At 38.3% G+C, this 21,288-nt stretch overlaps 1 protein-coding gene across 11 annotated transcripts in view; it reads right to left on the reverse strand.

The window, feature by feature from the left end:
- Positions 1-6,979: 6,979 nt before the first annotated feature.
- Positions 6,980-21,288, reverse strand: part of PDLIM5 (PDZ and LIM domain 5) — a 310,363-nt gene continuing 296,054 nt past the window's right edge. For all 11 annotated transcript variants that reach the window (XM_066280190.1, XM_066280197.1, XM_066280195.1 and 8 more), the window contains 4 exons: positions 18,436-18,616; positions 15,657-15,777; positions 11,768-11,883; positions 6,980-10,941 (listed from right to left, as the gene is read on the reverse strand). In XM_066280190.1, coding sequence (XP_066136287.1) covers positions 10,852-10,941; positions 11,768-11,883; positions 15,657-15,777; positions 18,436-18,616 — 508 coding nt within the window. In that variant the 3' untranslated portion in view covers positions 6,980-10,851. The remainder of the gene's footprint in view (positions 10,942-11,767; positions 11,884-15,656; positions 15,778-18,435; positions 18,617-21,288) is intronic.

Consider the following 21,288-nt stretch of genomic DNA (forward strand, 5'->3'; position numbering starts at 1 on the left):
GGTGTCAACCATCCTGGCCTGTTTCCCAACGTCTCTAAATAGGTATTTTTGAGCACTCTGCATGGAAGTAATTTTAATTGCATTTCCTATAGCCTTCTCATTTGCTTGGTATCACACTTGGTGTTTGCTACCTACACTTCAAATCAACTTATCCTTTTTTTCTTTTTGTATTTTTTTGAAGTTGGAAACGGGGAGGCCGTCAGACAGACTCTGACCGGGATCCATCCGGCAAGCCCACCAGGGGGCGATGCTCTGCCCATCTGGGGCGTTGCTCTGTTGCAACCAGAGCCATTCTAGTGCCTGAGGCAGAGGCCACAGAGCCATCCCCAGCGCCCAGGCCAACTCTGCTCCAATGGAGCCTTGGCTGCGGGAGGGGAAGAGAGAGACAGAGAGGAAGGAGAGGGGGAGGGGTGGAGAAGCAGATGGGCGCCTCTCCTGTGTTCCCTGGCCAGGAATCGGACCTGGGACTTCTGCACGCCAGGCCAACGCTCTATCTTTTTTCTTTATTGAGAGGCAGGGAGGCAGAGACAGACTCCCGCATGTGCCCCGATGTGGATCCACCTGGCAAGCCCCCTACCTGGGGATGCTTTGCCCATCTGGGGCTGCTGTTCCATTGCATGGCAATCGAGCCACTCTAGCACCTGAGGTGAGGCCATGGAGCCATCCTCAGTGCCTGATTCATTCATTCAGGCTATGATTGCAGGGAGGAAGAGAGAGAGAGAGAGAGAGAGAGAGAGAGAGAGAGAGAGAGAGAGAGAAGGGGTGTGTGAAGAAGCAGATGGTCACTTCTCCTGTGTGCCCTGACTGGGAATCAAACCCTGGACTTCCACACTCCAGGCCAACGTTTTACTGCTGAGCCAACCGGCCAGGCCCTAACTTATTCTTCTGCTGCTTCTTTGAAATGTAGCAAAAGCACAAGGAGCAGCAAATGGTGCATTGCAGAGAGGCCTGCCATGGCACAAATACCCTTGCAGAACAGATGGTTCAATTGCAAACTTCCCAAATATTGACATCTGTGCAGCAGGCAACTGTATCTGTCAGATACAGATTTAAGCTTTACATATTCTATCAAAATTAAGTAATTCTTAAACCTGTCTATTACAAACCGGAAATATGGGAATTGTCCCTTATTAATAAGAGAGTCTCTAAGACAATGTGGATACAATAGTACATTTTCTTTCTAATCTATTAGAGAGCTTGTCTCAGATTTGTCAGTTAATAACTGGATGATTTCAGAGGCTCATTTCTCTGAGTTTTCATTTCTCATCTCTAATATGTGGGTTAAAAATATTTGACTAAGTTTCTCCAATTATTAGAAACTTGCACTGTACTAATGTATCTTACTTTTAACAGGTTCAATATACCACATGAATGACAAAGACTATACACATATATATTATTATCATAGACCCACTGGGCTTCATCCTTCATGGTTTTATTAATTATTATTATTATTTATTTATTTATTTATTTTAGAGAAGAGAGACAGAGAGAGAGATAGAGGGGGGGGGGAGGAGCAGGAAGCATCAACTCGCATATGTGCTTTGACCGGGCAAACCCAGGGTTTTGAACTGGTGACCTCAGCATTCCAGGTCGATGTTTGATCTACTGCGTCACCACAGGTCAGGCGATGCTTTTATTTATTGTGAAAGAGACATTGTCATTCTGTTTGCTCTCTGTTACTTAATATGAAAATAATTCCTTTTTATATGATAGGGGGTCAGGTTTATACAGAAAAATTTCTAACTGAAATCCCAATTAACTAACACAAACTGTCTATTAAGAATGTTTTATTCTTTTTAACTATCAAAAAAGCATTATAGTATGATAAAAGAAACCCATTAAAACCCCATTGGTTATGTATTCATATAGTTCCAATCAAATATCTTAAATGTTTAGAACTGTTCACTTATACTAGATGTTCAGAGGATAGACTTTGAAAAACAATCAATGAAACATGTTTACTTTTCATACTGAAGACATAGTAGTATCAGATGATATTTGACAAAAAAAGAATTTACTGTTTGACTTTCCAATTCCCCAACAATATGCGTAGATATTCTGGATTATGAAGATTCCAATAGGGTTGAAAATCTAAAGTTTTAATATTTTGAATCCAGATGTGGCGAATTATCAATTTATTGATTTTCAGTTCCAACTTTACCCTTTCCTACCTGCTCTGTGATCACGAAGTGGACTCTCAGCATTTCTCCATCACAGTGAGCACAGTGTTAAACTGTGTCAGCCATCAGCCAAGGGAGCTGAAGAAATATTTCAGAAGTAAGGGACTTCTTTCCTTGGATCCAGGTGCTACGTTTTGCTTTTTCTTGCTTAAGCTGCATGGTCTAGCCATGGTGTGTGTGTGGGGGGGACATCTGGTGGCGCTGTGCCCAGCTGTGCATCCAGAGTGCACACATCAGGGACTTCACATCCCTAGCTGGGACCGGCGGCCACCTTGCTGCAGCCCTCCGGATGCAGATACCCTGTATTCCAGACCTCGCACCCACAGCAGCACCCAACTCCCTTTGCACACCCACCGCCAACCTTGGCCTATCTGCTTTCTGGAGGGTGCTGGCCTTTTTCTGAGCCACTGAGGACCAGCTCTGGCCTCAGCAAACAGAGATGCCTCCGTTGTTCAGTAACCATAACCGTACAGTCTCCCGTAAGGTCTGAAGTCCAGCCATTGGGAGGGGTGCTCCTTCTAAGGTTGTCCTTACTTGGGTCCTCTCTCTCAGCCCTAGGTGACCCTTTTGAGTTCTCTTTATATATATATATATAACAGAGACAGAGAGTCAGAGAGAGGAACAGATAGAAAAGACAGGAAGGGAGAGAGATGAGAAGCATCAATTCTTCATTGTGGCGCCCTAGTTGTTTTTTTATTACTTTCTCATATGTGCCTTGACCGAGTGGTTATAAGCAGAGCAAGTGACCTCTGGTTCAAGCCAGTGTCCTTGGGTTCAAGCCAATGACCTTGGGCTTCAAGCCAGCGACCTTTGGGCTCAAGCCAGCGACTATGGATGGGGTCACGTCTGTGATCCCACGCTCGTCAGTGATGCCGCACTCAAGCTGGTGAGCCCGTGCTGAAGCCGGATGAGCCCATGCTCAAGCTGGCAACTTTGGGGTTTCAAACCTGGGTCTTCCACGTCCCTGCCCAATGCTCTATTCACTGCGCCACTGCCTGGTTAGGCTATATATATTTTTTACTTTCTTATCATAGCGTAATAAGACTGTACACTAAACTACCCTGTTAAGTTACTGTGTGATTTCTGTCTCCTGATTGGACCCAGTCTGATGCACTAGAAGTAATCAAACAAGTTTCCTCCCTACGCTCTGATTTACTCTCAGCATCTGTACCATGTTGATATCGTTTAAGATCATCTAGAGCAGTTGGTCCCCAACCCTCAGGCCACAGACCGGTATCGGTCCATGGGCCATTTGGTACTGGTCCACAGAGAAAGAATAAATAACTTACATTATTTCTGTTTTATTTATATTTAAGTTTGAACAATGTTTTATTTTTTTTTAAATGACCAGATTCCCTCTGTTACATCTGTCTAAGACTCACTCTTGACGCTTGTCTCAGTCACATGATACATTTATTCATCCCACCCTAAAGGCTGGTCTGTGAAAATATTTTCTGACATTAAACTGGTCTGTGGCCCAAAAAAGGTTGGGGACCACTGATCTAGAGCAGTTGTAGTCAACCTGGTCCCTACCGCCCACTAGTGGGCATTCCAGCTTTCACAGTGGGCAGTAGCAGAGCAACCAAAATATAAATAAAAAGATAGATTTAACTATAGTAAGTTGTTTTATAAAGATTTATTCTGCCAAACTTAGCAAAAATCCAACATAAAGTACTTGGTAAGTAATTATTATTATATGTTTTAACTTGCTGTAACTCTGCTTTATAAATTTTATAAAGTAAAGTTACTTCCCTACTTTATAAATCACCATTACTGTGGAACCAGTGGGCAGTTAGAAAATTTTACTACTAACAGAGATACAAAAGTGGGCGGTAGGTATAAAAAGGTTGACTGCCCCTGATAGAGCTTTCTAGATATTCAGGAATAAGCAACTATAATAGATTCACATCATTGACATATCTTTCATTGGGGCTGAAGTACTGGGTTCACTTCAGTGCTTCCTCAGTTCTTGTTTCATTTGAGACACTGATAATTGTACAGAAAAAATTCTTGAGCAGTAGCATAATGATGCAACAGAGCAAAATGAAAGGTAAGCTTCAGTTTATAAAACAAGAATTAATTTGACTTATATTTCAAAGTTTAAAAAGTTCCACGGACTCTCCTGTTCTCCATTTCATTCAGTGAAGGAGGCTTGAGGGCCTCAGGCTTCTCAAGCCCCCAGGGACAGAGAAAGCTCCCAGGGTCGGATGATGTCAATACAGAGTCACCTAAGCAAAGACATTTATTTACATAAAAATTCATACTTATATGGTAAGTCACTGGAGTTAAGTGTCCTGTCTTACTTATCGAGGGAATGGTTTGCTGTATCAGTGATACACTAGGGAAAAAGAAATCAAGATACCTCTGAAGATATTCTAAGTCTACTGAGGTACTTTAAACCAGTGGCCCCCAACCCCCGGGCCGTGGACCGGTACCAGTCCGTGGGCCATTTGGTACTGGTCTGCAGAGAAAGAATAAATAACTTACATTATTCCCATTTTATTTATATTTAACTCTGAACGATGCTTTATTTTTAAAAAATGACCAGATTCCCTCTGTTACAGCCGTCTAAGACTCACTCTTGACACTTTTCTCGGTCACGTGATACATTTATCCGTCCCACCCTAAAGGCTGGTTTGTGAAAATATTTTCTGACATTAAACCAGTCTGTGGCCCAAAAAAGGTTGGGGACCACTGCTTTAAACAATGGCAGTTTTTGAGTGAGTGCTTAGACTAGCACCAGCTGGGTGTGCTCTACAAGCAAAAGAAAAAAAAAGAAGAAAAAACAAACCTAAGTATAATATATTTGAACTAGAGAGTAAATGTGACAGTTTAGAACACGATGATGAAGAACTAATTTGGAACCTAATTATTAAACAGAAACTTTGTCCCTTGCAATGCATCAGAGGCCATGCCGATCAATTCATGAACCTGGCACAGAAGTCATTTTCCTTGGGAACTATATTCGCCTGAAGAGAAATTGAAAAATCATCCTCTGTGAATTCTAAATTGTTTTGTTTTCTCCCTGCAGTCCGTGCCCAGTGGTTTTCTGACATGGAGCTCTTTTATTCTTCTACACTAAAACAGCTCCGAGCTTTACTGTATGTGTGTGACTCTGCACAGTTACAAACACAGTTACAAAACTTGGCACACTCACCACGGCTTCCCCAGAGCTCTGCCATCTGGGCCAATCACTAAACACACTTTGCTTTCCCCCAGTTCAACGTTCAAGGTGTGGAAGCCACACCTTCCTTTTTAATCACTGATGCGATCTTGCCACCTACTCAGACAACTTCTCAATCACGGATAGAGTAAAAAGTTCAGAAACACAATACCGCAAACAAGTGAGCGAATAATGAGACACTTGCCGCATTCAAAATACTATGCACATCTTCTGAGTCGGATCAATATACAGCCCCTTACTGACTTCTGGGGGGAAGGGGATTCTTTCACAAAGTTTTGGGCTTGGTGCTTCCTGAGTTAAATGCCTTCATTCATAAGTACAACACAAAACCGTATCAGTCTGAGAGTCCTGTTGGATAGCCATGTGCCCCAGCCCCCTTCCTCTTTTAAATTTTAAATACTGCAAAGGAACCATTTTCCCTGTGAGGCTCCCACACTTGGGATGAAACCTTCTCTGCGGAATTTTGGCACCCTATTAATTAGTGGTTATGAGTGGGAGCTGCTCTCTCTCAGCAACTCCTATTCTGCCATCAGTCAAGTGTGATTCTGTAATAAATTCTCACAAAGCAAACTATTTCTGGTAATTCTCCCTAATTAACACCAGGCTGGCTAATAATACATTAGTACCTATGTGTTTCTGATATAACCAAGATCTTGTCTGAGACTATTGAAAAAAGGAAACCGCCAACCTAAATTAAGCTTTTGCAGGCAAAAAGGATTTTATATGTAGTTCTGTAAGAAAACCTTTGATAATCTTATATTGGGGACATTTGACCAGAAAACAGTGAACGACAGGGAAGCTTGTTCTGGTTTGAGCACTGAATGGGGATTTATTGTGAACACACACTGTTGAGCCTTAAGCCTATAAATCTTGTACTGGATTACTGTTTCTTAACGAAGGAATGACAGATCTCTTATTTTGTAGGTGCATTTTAATGTGCAATGACGTGATTGATAGAAACCAAACAGCAGCTATTAAAATGTCAGATGCAGACTTGATGCCCTTATAAGTTTGGCTTCTGGAGTTTAATATACTATGAGCAAATAGACTTGAATTTGTCTTTTATTCCCAGTATACAGCCTGCAACAGAAACATTCCTCTTAACTTTACACAGTTGGGGGAAAAAAATCTTATTCAAACCAATAAACAAACGAGGAATAGGTGAGCCTACCTAGCTATAGAAAAGTTAGCTAATGAGACTGGAGTGAGTTAAGCATGTGGCAACAAACCCTGATGAATGAAAAATGTGAAATGTAAAAGATGTCCTATGTTGTCTGAATATGATATATGATACAATATAATGCTTGATATGACAGGTTACTCCAATAAATAATTTCAGTAATAAATATTTTAAGAGGACAAAGACCTTATTTATCAGTTAATTCATAAACATTAGTGTAAATATGCTGCATGCAGAGCATAAAAATGGTTGAAAGTAAAATAAATATGACAACTTCAAATGTTTTGTTTTGGGGACATTTTGATAAGCAAATAGCATAAGGGTATTCTCCTGAGAATTATTACATCTCTTCCTGTCCTTCGAACAGGATTTCTTTTCCCAGGATAACTTAATAGAAACCACCTGCCACCCCAAAAGAAAACCAGGAGTCTGTCCGCATCACCGAAGCCATTTATTTATTATGTGCTCATTAAGATATTACTATCCTGATTATATGTCTCATGTGGTTTTTCATTAGAAAATACATCCAAAAGCACAACAGCACAGACATATATACAGATGTAAAAATGTAAAGAAACAAAATAGAGATTAATCAATAATGCAAATAATACACTGAAAATCCAAACCCAATACCTTAAAATATTTGGGGGATAGAGTGGCAAACTGAAGCCACATTAGATTTGTGTAGAATTACTCAAGAGTGTTTTCCCTTCCCTGTCTGAAAAGCCTCTTCTTTCAATAGGGATGACAAAACAACAAACATCACAAAAATGTTAACATGCTATGACTTGATTCTCACTTGAACAGGGAGAGGAAGAAATAATTTTCTATGGAAGTGATCCTAATATAGTAACCCTTAAAAATGATACTATGAATAGCTTTTTGTTGCAGACAATTTTAAAACAGAATGCTGCACTAATATTTTGAAGATTGAAATCCTTAGTTCTGTTTGCCTTAATACTGATCAAATGATTAGGTTTTACTTTTAGAATCTAAATGTAACCTGAACCAATAGGAAATATGTCAGCTACTACACACAAAAGCACAGAGGATCATTCTTAGGCTGCTATTTCAGTGGGGAACAGTCTGTCCTTTTAAGTCTAGAGAAATGTTATAAATCTGAACCTAACACTAACATTTTGAGACTGGGAAGTTCAAATAGGGGATGTTTTAAAGTCGTGTATTATGATTTTAATCTGTATTGTACTAAATACAGCTTTTCAAAATATACATCTAGAGAAATTAAAAGTAAATGCTCTACCGTAAAAAAGGTAATAATTTAAAGAATTCTATTGACATGGAACATTTATAATCAGAAAAATAAATATTCAGGGAGCTTACCAGAAGAATACTGTGCTCTGGCTGAGTTATTAAAAGAGTAATGCTGGTGTGTTAAATATGGCATTCCTTACCAGAAAACACAGAGATTCTTCTGGGTTAAAATTAATATTTATTTCATAGGACTGTTTTAGGAACTAATATAAAGCATTGCCACAGAAGAAAAGAACAAAGCACAATGACAATGATAAATTAGGGTGTAATGTTACCCTCTTAGGAATAAAATTTAGAAAAAATACTACATTATAATCTATGAATAATATGCAGAAAGAAATATCTAATAAAAACGATATATTAATGTAAGGTAATTTTTTTTTATTAAGTGGGAGGCAGGGAGGCAGTGAGACAAACTTCCACATGTGCCCTGACCAGGATCCACCTGGCAAGCCCCCACCAGGCAATGCTCTGCCCATCTAGGGCTGCTGCTCCTTTGCTTGGCAACTGAGCTATTTTAGCGCCTGAGGCAAGGTCATGGAGCCATACTCAGCACCTGGGGACAACTTGCTCAAACCATTCGAGCCATGGCTGTGGGAGGTGAAGAGAGAAAAAGGAAAGGGGGAAGAGGGAAGGACAGGGGTGGAGAAGCAGATGAACACTTCTCCTGTGTGCCCTGACCGGAATCAAACCCAGGACTTCCACATGCCAGGCCAACAGGCCAGGGCCGTGTAAAATAATTTTTATAAGAAATTCAGGTCAAATAAAAATCTTTGAAGGAAATACCCAAAACAATGATCAAACACTATTGTGGCATTTAATCAGTAAGGTAAAACTAAATAACAACAAGATAAACTTCTACCATACCAAAACAAAACCACCAACTAATTTTATACTGTGTAAAGCAAAAGACTGGCATTGACATATGACAATGCATATTGGCCAGCATGTCGTCTATAGGTGGTTTCAGCAGCAATAAGAAATAATATACAATTCAGTTTCAGCACTTAGAAGAAAAAACAAACAAACAAACAAACAAAAACACTTCCTACCTCCCTACAAGATGCAGGGTGAGGAGGTGGTTTGGGGTTGCTACTAGTGAAGCATTGTTTGCCACTTTGTATTATCCTTCTGGTTGTTTTATCCCCAGTTAATTATTACCTGCATATAATAAAAATCTGCTAGACCATAAATTAATAGCTTTCAGGACAGATGCCTTAAAAAATTTTTAGGGAAGTTAAATAAATATATAGCCTAAAACTCCCCTCTATAACAAACACATACACAATGGAAGTGAAGTCACTGGTGAGTGATGGAGGAGGAAGGTGTTGAGGCTCAATCTCAAATTTAAAAGCATCTTGCTCCAAAAAATTTAAATTATAATTCAGTGGGATCATGAGCTTTTATTCATTCTGGAAACAATGAGAAAAACTAATCAATGATGTAGTTTCTTTTCTCACTGGGAAAATGTCAATAGAATCTATTATTTCCTCCCCCCAAGTGAGAAGCCCTGGGGGGGAGGGGGAAGGAAGACAGACAGACTCCTGCATGCGCCTAACTAGGAGTCACCCGGCATGTACACCAGGGGGTGATGCTCTGCCCCTCTGGGGTGTTGCTCCGCTGCAACTGGAGCCACTCTAGCGCCTGAGGCAGAGGCCATGGAGCCATCCTCAGCGCCCAGGCCAACTTTGCTCCAATGGAGCCTTGGCTGCAGGAGGGAAAGAGAGAGGCAGAGAGAAAGGAGAGGAGAAAGAGAGAGAGATAGAAAGGAGAGGGGTAAGGGCGGAGAAGCAGATGGGCATGTCTTAGAATCTACAATTTTACCACAGTTGTTTCTCTTTCTTCATGTGGTATCTCTGTGTTTTTTTTCCTCCAAATGAAGAAAACAAATAATGGGCCAGTCTGAGTAATTAATCATGTTCCCCTTCTCTACTACCAAACCTCTGTGCATAAAGTTTCCCAAACTTAGTGATCACATCTGGAAGTGGTTTATTTATTAGTGAGAAAGAACTATAAAAGAAAAAAACAATCTAGATTTTATCACATTTCCAAGCCAATCTTTTATTTTTCTAATGGAGAATTAAAGAAAAAAATTATTCTGCAAACAGAACTCTCAAACCTTCATCAATCAGTAGTACAACTCTGAAACTAACTCACTGTCAAGAAGAGAGAATTTGGGGAGAATATTTTTGATCCAATCCTCTAATTTACCATAATTTCTATTCACAATCTTTTTTACTCATTCTCTTTAAAGAAAAAGCACTACAGTCCAAAGTAATTCAATTAGCTCTTTACCAGAGCATGAAAGAAGAGAGAAAAAGGGAGTCTGAATACTATAAGTGATAAACATACCAATGAATAAAAATGGTCAGATTTTAATGAAAGGCAAAAATTTGAAATTCATAAGCTATGTGGTGGCATTTGAGAGGACTGAAAAAACATAGCATCTCATTGGCATGACACATTTTGATCAAAAATCTCATTGACCTTTCCTACTGAAATAAACTGTAGAATAAAAAAATGTACATAGTTGTGTAAAATGGAAACTACTGCTACTGATAAGATTCTGTTTAAATTCCTATTTACTGTTTTATAGATAAACATTATTTTTTTAAAAAATATAATGTTTCACTTATTGATAAAGTATAAGGCATATTCACTTTTATAGATTTAGTTATAACTACCTAATAAGGAAAGCATAATTATTTCAGCACAGAGTTTGGAGTTTTTATTCTAAAATTTAATTCTTCATTAATTTATTCTAAGCTGAATTTAATAGTCAACCAGGAAATTGGTTTTTACAAAAGTTATTTTATGGGCAGAAAATACAGGGAAAAAGTAGTGACAAATGTCTAACTGTCTCTTTATGTTATGAAGTCAAATATTTCCTCCTAGATTTAGTTTTTAAAGCTGGAATCTATCCCTTCCAGGCTACTATTATTTTTCAGAAATCCATATAAATATTAATCTAAATTAATTGGTAATTGTAATTCTCCTTTTCTCTTCAAATTTCTTTCTCTTCTCCTGAACTTTCAAAAATTCACAGAATGAGCATGTTTCTTGCAAAGTGGCTTATCCTTCTTGGAGAAAAAGGTCTGACCTTCCAAACTTTCGCAACATACCTGAAAAAAAAAAAACCCATTATATAAGAGAATATCATTACTTTATCAACCACACATGAAGGGGAATATGATTTTTCACCCAAAGGATAATATGACATAGCACTTTAGTTGGTTGTGCCAGCCATCCTGACATTTCACAATTACTATATTTGATATAATTTTTCAAGAGTAATGAAGAATGACTTTTTCTAAAATGCATTCTAATTTATTTAAATTACTGATCATTATTTCTCTTTATTGGGAGTAGAACACTTGGCCCTAATGAAAAATTAACACCTAAGAAGTCACACTATACATAATTTTCCCCCCCAAATGCTAATCGATGCTTTTAATCTGCCCTTGTTTGCAGAGAACCAAAGCATTCAAACAGAAAACACAGAATCATTGCTTTACCAAATATTCCCAAGACCCTAAATACATAGGCATAGAGAACTTGATAGTTCTTTTTAATACATTCCTTTGTTTCTTAGTGAAAACCCCAGTCAACATCTGGCTGCTAGATGACAATGCAATCAGTTAACTATCCACATCAATGTTTTCTTGTCTTCCCTATTGCCTTTGTTAATTATAATGCTCATGGTTCTAACAGAAAGCAAGAGCTTCCCCTTGTAAACAAAACTGTATTAAAAAGAGAATTTTCCCTAAAGAATAAACAACTTATTCAATGCCAAATCATTTTTAAAAGTGCTCCAAATTTTCAAAATCACTGTAAAAATATTTTTAGGTTTGAAAGACTGGAAGATACAAGTACTGTAATTTCCATTTGAGTGTTTATGCTAGAATTGGCCACACTGTGCCCCTTTAGGTCAGAAATGAGTTTACTTACCGAGCACACAAAGCAAGTGTCATGCCAGGTGTGGCCCAGAGCTTCCAGGAACATGTCACCAGCTTCTATGGGAAATTCACATCCACGGCATATGGTACCAAAAAGGGCATAATAGTCTGTTTTGGGAGAGGAGGAGACATACTTTATTTATTTCTTTTTTTCTTTTTCTTTTTTTTTTTTTTTGAAGCTGGAAACAGGGAGAGACAGTCAGACAGACTCCCACATGCGCCCGACTGGGATCCACCCGGCACGCCCACCAGGGGCAATGCTCTGCCCTTCCTGGGCGTCGCCATGTTGTGACCAGAGCCACTCTAGCACCTGAGGCAGAGGCCAGAGAGCCATCCCCAGCGCCTGGGCCATCTTTGCTCCAATGGAGCCTTGGCTGCGGGAGGGGAAGAGAGAGACAGAGAGGAAAGTGCGGCGGAGGGGTGGAGAAGCAAATGGGCGCTTCTCCTGTGTGCCCTGGCCGGAAATCGGACCCAGGTCCTCCGCACGCTAGGCCGGCGCTCTACCGCTGAGCCAACCAGCCAGGGCCAGGAGACATACTTTAAACATGACAAAGCTTTGCCTGACCAGGTGCTGGCGCAGTGGACAAAGCATCAGCCTGGGAAGCAGAGGACCCAAGTCCGAAACCCTGAGGTCGCCAGCTTGAGCACGGGATCATAGACATGACCCCATGGTCGCTGGCTTGAGCCCAAGGTTGCTAGCCTGAGCAAGGGATCACTGGCTTGACAGGAGCCCCCCGGTCAAGGCACATATGAGAAAGCAATCAATGAACTAAGGTGCCTCAACTATGAGTTGATGCTTCTTATCTCTTGCCCTTCCTGTCTGTCTCTTTGTCTCTCTCTTTCGCTAAAAAAAAAAAAGGAAAAAAGAAAAAGGACAGCTTTAAAATGATTTACTAGAAAGCAGCAATAAAATATGTATTGAATGAAATGATGAAGATAAAGTTACTAGTAACTAGAAGATTTTCAGATGGCATAATACATATTTGGTAGAGATACATGCAAAGCATGTTTCAGGTTATTACCCTTGATAAATGTTATTTATACACTTGACATCCTTTATTCTTTTTTTCCATGTTACACTTTTCTTATCTCTCCAACAAGTTAAATACCCAAATATGTATAAAAAAGAATCCGTTAAGCTGTCAACAGACATGACTGCTTCAATACAATACAAAAGAGCTTCCAATAACTAGCAACAATAAGACTAGGAACTTAAATCAAGAAGAAATATCTGGTATTATCAAATTTTATAGTGTATCAGACTTGGTAAGGAAGAAAAAAAGCCACAGGAAACTTGGATGGATAAGTGCCTTGATTAAATTCTGGCTGGATTATTTTACAATATTAGCTGTTGTTTATTTATTTATTTGCTATATTTTCCTTTCAATTTTATCACTTCGTGCTTAAAATCATTAGCCAGAGAACACCATTTACTTGACACAGACCATAGTTATAAAATACTGATAAGATTTCCTTCTAAAGAAAGCAGTTTTGACAAGATGTTTCTTAATTATTACTAAATTAGAATCAACTGGCATTTTAATTTTCTTTTATGTAGCTCCTCTCACTATGGTTTACTAACGGCTAGCTTTTTGGCCTTTGCCATTTTCAATCCAGCCTGGGCTGGAGCAGAAAGCAGGGTATCGTGTGCAACCTGATCCCCCTTTCTCAGCAATCGTCAGTATTCCTTAGCGCTATTTGTTCGACGCGCAGCCAGAGTCTCCTGTGTGCCAGGCACTGCTCGGGGCACGGGTCGGGGCAGAGTGGGGAAGAAGATGGATGTGACGGTTCTCCTCATGGGGCTTAGATCCTCCTTAGGACCGGATGTCATAATGCATTGCATTTTAAGAATGAATAATTCAGACTGTAAAAAATACCATGAAGGAAAGGGAAAAAAGGGATGTGATACAAAATAACTGGGGATATAAAATCACTGTAATATAACATTTTACAGGGTTAGAGAAGGCCTCTCTGTGGAGGTAACAGTTATGTTGAAACTGGAAAAAGAAAGGAGGAACTACCACAGGGATACTGGGGAAGAACATTCCACTTACAAGAAACAGCAAGCACAAGCTCTGAGGCAGGAAGGATCTTAACATGCTCAGAAAGGACAGAGCAGCCAGGTATGGCTAGAAGCCAGGGGCTGAAAGTAAGGCAGTAGGAGAGAAGGCTGGCAAAGCCGGCCCCAGTTAAGAGCACAGTTTTTACTCTACTGGAAGCCAGGAAGGATATCAAGCACTATCTGGTTTTCATTTAAACAAATATGACCATAACTGCCATTTCAGGGGTGGGGAACAGCAGATATACCATGTAGTTGGCAATTACAATGTCTAGGCAAAGGCTAAGAGTGAGCTGGATTTAGTGGTGGTGGCTGAAAGGAATGAATTCAATATACACTTGGGGGGTATATTTTAGAATTTACTAATTAAGTTGGATATAGGGAAAATAAGAGAAAGAGCAGAAAGCAAGATAATTTCTAGGTTTTATGATACTAAAAGGACATTGGGCCCTTTATAGAGATGGGGAAGAATGGGTTAAGAACAAGTCTGGGAGGTTAAAGAAAAAGGACAAAAATAGATCAAGATGACCAGAAGTGACATTTTAATAAGACTTCAATAATGTTTTCCCCTTTCTGTAAGCAATTTTGGGGTTTTAAAAATATGACTTCTTAGACTATATTAAATATAATATTAAGGCTAGATAATTTTATATACTCTATGTTTTGGCAAATAAGGACAGTCAGTCAAACTGTCTTGCAAAGCTTTTAAAACAAACAAATAGCTCTTTCTTCAGAAGAATTAAATGGCATTACAAAATGTGAACTATTCTAGTTGAATCAGGGTAGACAGCTTGTAGCCAACCTATCCCAAAAAAGCCCATAGGATAGTTTGCTGGAATTTCCACAGGCCTTCCTGGTGGAGAGTTTGACATAGATCTAAGTTGGTCCTAACCAGGGAGCTAAGAGAAAGGTGAAAATAAGAGGATATTGAGTAAGCAAAAAAGGACTGAGGGATGCTGACAGATGATAGATAGATAGATAGATAGATAGATAGATAGATAGATAGATAGATGATAGGAAAAAAGCAAGCTGGCTGCCACTCTAACTTGACTCCCATGGAGCACTCCCTTCCTCCAGCACCACACTCTGATTCTCACGGAAGAGCAACAATGAACTCCACAGGGGAATGCAGTGTCATGAGTGAAGGCACGAGAAAGGAAAAATACTTCCTTTCTGAAAAATGTATGTGTAGTAGTAATATCTAAGTAAGGGAAATATGAATAAATAAGGGTTAGGAGAGTCCACTTACAACCTTTGAGAAGGAAGTGTCCAAAGGTCAGGTAATAAATCACATGTAGTATACTGGTCCTCAGAGCCTAGTTTATTAAAAATAACTTGACTAAGAGAGCTATCAAAACCAGGGTTATCCTCCCATTTAGTAAAAGTAACAAAGGATTTCCAATTTATTGTGAAGACAATTGTCTTAAAGAGCAAATCAGTATCATATTTAAAAATTGGGCATTTGCCATGTTTATAAACACTCAAAATTATTTACCATAGTAAAAGAGGTTGGTGTATGCTACATGATTTGATAGAATTTATAACTGTAAATTATTGCGGATTCAAGCAAAGTATTTTTTTACTAATGCTTACATGCTCACATCTCTTAATTAAGTTGGGAATATGTGTTTTGACAGAGTCACATAAATTTACATATAGTTTTTAGGTGTGTGTGTGTGTGTGTGTGTGTGTGTGTATAAACATTAAATGTTCCTAAAACAATAAGTAAAATTATTTTGCCTAGTATTTTTTTTCAACTTTATAGCAATATAAGGATTAATGTTTTCCCTTCATTCAAAAACCAATAGCTTCAGAAGCTTACCAGTCTCACAGTAAGGTTCACCATCCTCCAAATGAAAAACATTATTACGAATGGGTTTTCCACAGGCCACGCACACAAAACAGGACACATGCCAAGTTTGTTTCAAAGCATTGATGACTTCCTGTTACAGAAAGGTAATGAAATGTGTAAAAAAAAAAAAAAGATGACAGTACACAAATACTCTACTAGCTCAACCAATACAGCCCTTTTAACCTGAGCCAAAGTATTCAATAGATACATATGCTTTATCTTTGCCTTGAACTTTTCTCCTAAGTAACAGAAGATGATACGTAAGGACAGACTTGCAAATCATCTAAACTGATGCACTATATAACATGTGTATTTTTCACAAATACTATGAGGACACTTATTTAAAGAATGGTTAGTGTGTTGAACATTATATAATACAAATGAATAAGGCACTTGCTATAACACATCCTGCTTTCTCTCAAAGGCTGTCAGGAAACATGGACTTATAAAGGTTTCATAGTACTATTTTGAAAATCTCAGGGAGAAAGGACAAACATTAAAAACCAAAACAAATCTATACTTGGGTGCATTATGGAAGCAATAACCTAACCAAGGTAATCCAGTCAGTTTGATGTGTGCTTAGGGTTTTGGAAATCAGCTGTGACTGTACTAAATATACACTCCAAAGAGCATCTAAAATTTGAACCATAAAGTATGGATTCTACTCAACAATGGCCCATGGTTAAATATACCAACTATCAAGAAATAGGGCAAGATTTTAATTAGTGAAAGTCCTGGGAAGTTGATTTCTCAAGGAATCATTTCTTTAGATTTAGAGAAAAGAGATGGAGTCATTACAAATAATTTTTGAAGAATAGTTAACATACGAATTGACTCTTTCCATAATGTTTATCACAAAGAGGATATTATATATAGTATATGGTTATTATTTTGTAAATGAATTACTAATAAGGAGCAAGTTGGGAGAAAACCATCCTAATGTTAACAAGAATTATCTGGGATTGGTAAATATTTAGGCTATTTTATTTTCATTCTTAACATTTTCTGTATTATCTAATTGTTAGAGTGAAATATTTTTTCTTACAATAAATATATTGTCAAAATAAAAGAAAATGACATAGAATAAGTTATTAGCCATAGAAAATGCCATAGTTCATTCCTGAAGGACAATGGAAAGAAATGACAGTTGCTTATATCCTAAAAGATTACAATGTTCATGTACCAAATACACAATCAACCAAACTATCTCCCAAGGCTTCCAGCATATACTTCATGAGAGAGATTACTAGTTCTTCTTTAATAGGTACTCAACTCAAACACAATCCAGAGAAACTGTCCTTTTAGTGAAGTCCTGGACTATCCCTGAAGCAGTAAGTGGTCTCTATTTCCTAGAACCTCATTTGGTGCTAACACTGTTACTTGACTTTTTTTTTATTAAGTATTCTAGAATCCATAGAATAGATTTATAGACTTTAACAGTAATAATGTATTCTACTTATTGTCATTTGCAAAGGCACAGCCTGAATCATTCTACCTTTCTGTTTCCAACATATTGTACAAATTAATAATTTAGATATATTTCATGTGGTATATTTCTAAAATTAAGACTACTCTATATAATTCATGCTAACTTTTCTTTTAATTGATATAAATTTAGAGTTTCATGGTTATATTTTTGATATTGAGAATATCAAAATTCAGCAATGCCATTTCCAAATTTAGTTGTATTAGTTTTGTATGAGACCAGACAACTTGGCTGCTTCTAAAGTAAAATTTCAGAAAGTCCTGGGTTTGATTCCTTGTCAGAGCATACAGGAGAAGCAACCATCTGCTTCTCTCCCCACACTTCTTTCTCTCTCATTCTCTCTCTCTCTTTTCTCCTCCCACAGCCATGGCTCCATTGATTTGAGTGTGTTGGCCCCAGGCACTGAAGATGGCTCTGTGAAGCCTCAACCTCAGGCACTAAAAATAGCTTGGTTGTGAGCATGGCCCCAGATGTGGGTAGCAGGGTGGATTCCAGTCAGGGTGCAAGCAGGAGTCTGTCTATTTCCTCTCCTCTTGCTTAAAGATAATAATAATAAAAATAAAAATAGAAAATAAAGTAAAATTCCATAGGAAATGCCTGACTCTTGCTTTGTAATTGCAAACTGGATATTCCAGAGTAGAAAATTCATTCATTCGTTATTATTTATTATGTACCTGCCACCTAAATTACTCCCTCTTTGCAAAAAAATAAAAGGTGTGGTTTTATTATTTTTCTATACATGTATAGTTCCATAAAACTGGTTATATTTTTAAACATTATGCCCATTCAAGAAAAATCTATCATTTATAAACCTGTTTTATATATTTTATGAGATCTGTGCCCTGTGCTTGAACCTTGACAAATAGGGAAATGCTGCTCTTATAAAAGCAATGGAATTTAATTTAAAACAGTGAAGGTGTCAGTTCTAAGAACTCTGATGTGTGTGGTCCTGTACGACCTCTTCATTCCTGGGCTAACAGGGTCCTGTTGAGGTAGCACACCCACAGTAAATTATTTTTCCCCCACAGTGGCTAGACTTTCACCAGACAAACCAGCACTCAGTAAGACAAAACCAAAGACAACTTAACCCCATGAGGCTTATCTACAGAGGTCTATTTAGTTTTGCTTTACAATAATAAACAGTGATGAAAACAGAGAGGGGATCAGGCAAGAGGAAAATAAAAAGTCAAAATGATGGAAGGGGCTCATAAAAATAATTGTGCTTTAAAATTCACTCAGAATAAAGAGATTTCCAGTACTTACTCCCAGGATCTTCCTTTGGCATCGACCACATTCCGGAGCAAAGAATTTCTCATAGCACAGCTCACAATATAAGGCTCCTTTTTCCTCTACAAATCCAATGTAGGCCATTGTGTTTTTGCAGTGAGCACAGTTAAACTCTTCTGGGTGCCACGATTTCCCCAGCGCTACTAGGAATGGTCCCCTGCCAGAAGTAAAGAGATCAGGTTGGATCAGGAGTTACAGTTTCTAAAGCTTGCCTGAATAGGACCTCTTTAATACAATGTCCAAACAGTTAGAATACTCGCTCAATCCTCCCTCTCCAGGACTGAACACAGAGGTGCTGTACATTTACATAGGAGCTCCCTGAGCCTTTATGTGAAAAGAGGAGGAGTAGGAGTACTGAAAGGCCAACCCTCTCCCCTTTATTCTATCTTCAAGAGATTTCAAAGTTATTTATTTTTTTTTAGTTGCAATGGGTAAGGCTATCTGTGTCATGAATATGATTAAAATTGAGGATGCTAACTGTGACAGAAAATAAAGTAACCAAGAAAAAGGAGCTTAGGGAGAGATGAGAGTTTGACATTTGTATAAAATAAACAAAAGAAACATCTTACTTTGGTAATGTCAGAGTCTTAAAGGAAGTATTACCCAATAAAACATTCCACTCAGTTTCTCTTCCCCAACAAAGTTTCATATATTTGCCAACTTTATTAAACACATTGAATCTTTGCTTTCCAAAATGACTACAGAAACTGTACACTGGGTATTAGACCTTGTTTGAAACTACTCAGAAAGGTTTTATTTAATTCAAACATGACTTATTTTTAATGCACATTTATGTCAAGGTAACAAATGTCTGTAAAGAGATTTTTTTTCCCCATTAAATACCATACAGTCATGAACTGATAAGATGGGTTGGTTTGCTTGACAAGAAGCCATTATAAAGCCTTATCTAGTCATGAAGCCTGCAGAGATGAACCATTCTAGCCTCTACTACATTCTTTTCAGTAGCTACATCACACTAATTTTTATTCACAGAGCGTCTCTACCTCCGAGGCACTTTCACATTTATCTAATTTGTCCGTGCAACATTCCTGTGAGACAGACCAGGACAGTTATTATGGACTCAGTTTAACAGATGGAGAAGCTGAGATACAGTATGTTCAAAAGATATGACAAATACCATAAAGTCACTGACTGAATGAGGGCCAGCTGAATTTCCTGATTCCTAGTATATTGCTCTAGTCAACTGATATTCTGCCTTTGAGCCACCACAAAGTAATTGTGAAGATCAAATACTTGACTTCTAGTCAGATTGTTAATAGGAAAAGCCACAGGAATAAGAATCATAAAGTCAAAGCACTTTTTAAACTTTTAAGCCTTATGTTATTTAGACAATAATATAAACCTTGATATTCAGTAACTATCTCCCATTGGGAATTCTTTGAAATTACATTGATGTTTACTAAGAACGTGCATCTAATTCTGCAAGAGTCAAGAAAGCACAAAGGCTCTTGATGAATGATTCAAATGTGCCCTGTTGGGTATAAGAGGGTATCTTCCAGCCCCACTTTCAGTTGCCATGTGTTTCTAAAAAAGAACTTAAAATTTTATTTTTCAATTACAGTTCACATTCAATAATATTTGTACTGGTGTCAGGTATACAACATAGCAGCTACACAATCATATACAGTATTTTACAAAGTGTTTCTCCCAATATCTCAAGTACCACCAGGCACCATACACACTTATTACAATTTTATTGACTATTATTCCCTATGCAGCACTTTACATCCCTGGGACTATTTTGTAGCTACCAAGCTGTACTTCTTAATCCCCTCACCTTGTTTCTTACTAATAATATCCCGATAATATGCTGTATAAGTTAGTGCATGCAGCTCTCTTAGCACTGGAGACAAGGAGTTTATTATATTTTTTAAACTTCAGGGCACTATAATTTTGTTATCACTAACAGGAAATGCTCCTGTTAACTAATTGCTGCCAGAATAAAAAGAGCTACAGGTCACCCTCCTTGCAGCCATACATGTCACTGTTGGTAGGCTGGCTCTCAACTTTGAACTTGTTTATATGTAACAGTCCTACCCAACAAATCCCTTCTTTCATATTTTTCTGTTGTATTTGGCAAGTAGTTTTCCTTCAAAGATAAACCAAGAAGCCACCATGCTCAAAGCCAGATAGAGTTTTTATAAGAAGTCTAAACTCTTCTATCAGGTGTGTATCTGGTTATATATGCTTATAAAATCTGCCAGGCTAAATTTACCGTGACCATAACATAAAATATGGTAGAACTTTAGGGTTTTATGCTACCATTGGTCTAGACATTAAAGTAGTTCAAAACAACTTGCCAGGGTGAATTTTTTATAAGAGCACAGCTTCAGCTCCTCCAGAAGCCGGGATGGCCTCCTGAGGCTTGTCAGTGTCTTTAGGCTCCTCAGTGTGCAAAACAAGTCCACCAACCTCAAACTCTGCATTCTGTTAAAGCAAACGGTCGGTATGCACTTGCACTAAAGAGCTTTACTCCAGGAACATGTCTATCAGTGATACCAACCAGTTAACAAAGTTCTTCTGAGAAAAAAAAAAAAAAGGCATTTAAGAATAATGGACTGAGGACCATAAAATCCATTTTACAGATTTTCTAAAATATCATATATGTTGGGAGCAACCCAGACCAGCAGAGAAACAGGTTGTGCTAATCAGACCCATTCCACAGAATTATTCCTTTCCTGACCGGTGTTCGGTGTGATACCACCAGTCTGTACTGGCATCTGTTACAGGAAATAGCTCCAAATCCACCTCTGCTCTTCCTGCAAGTTGCTGTGGGAAGTGTTCTTTGCTAGACCATGGAAGGCCATA

This window comes from Saccopteryx bilineata, chromosome 5, assembly GCF_036850765.1.
Source record: "Saccopteryx bilineata isolate mSacBil1 chromosome 5, mSacBil1_pri_phased_curated, whole genome shotgun sequence".
Lineage (NCBI taxonomy): Eukaryota > Metazoa > Chordata > Mammalia > Chiroptera > Emballonuridae > Saccopteryx > Saccopteryx bilineata.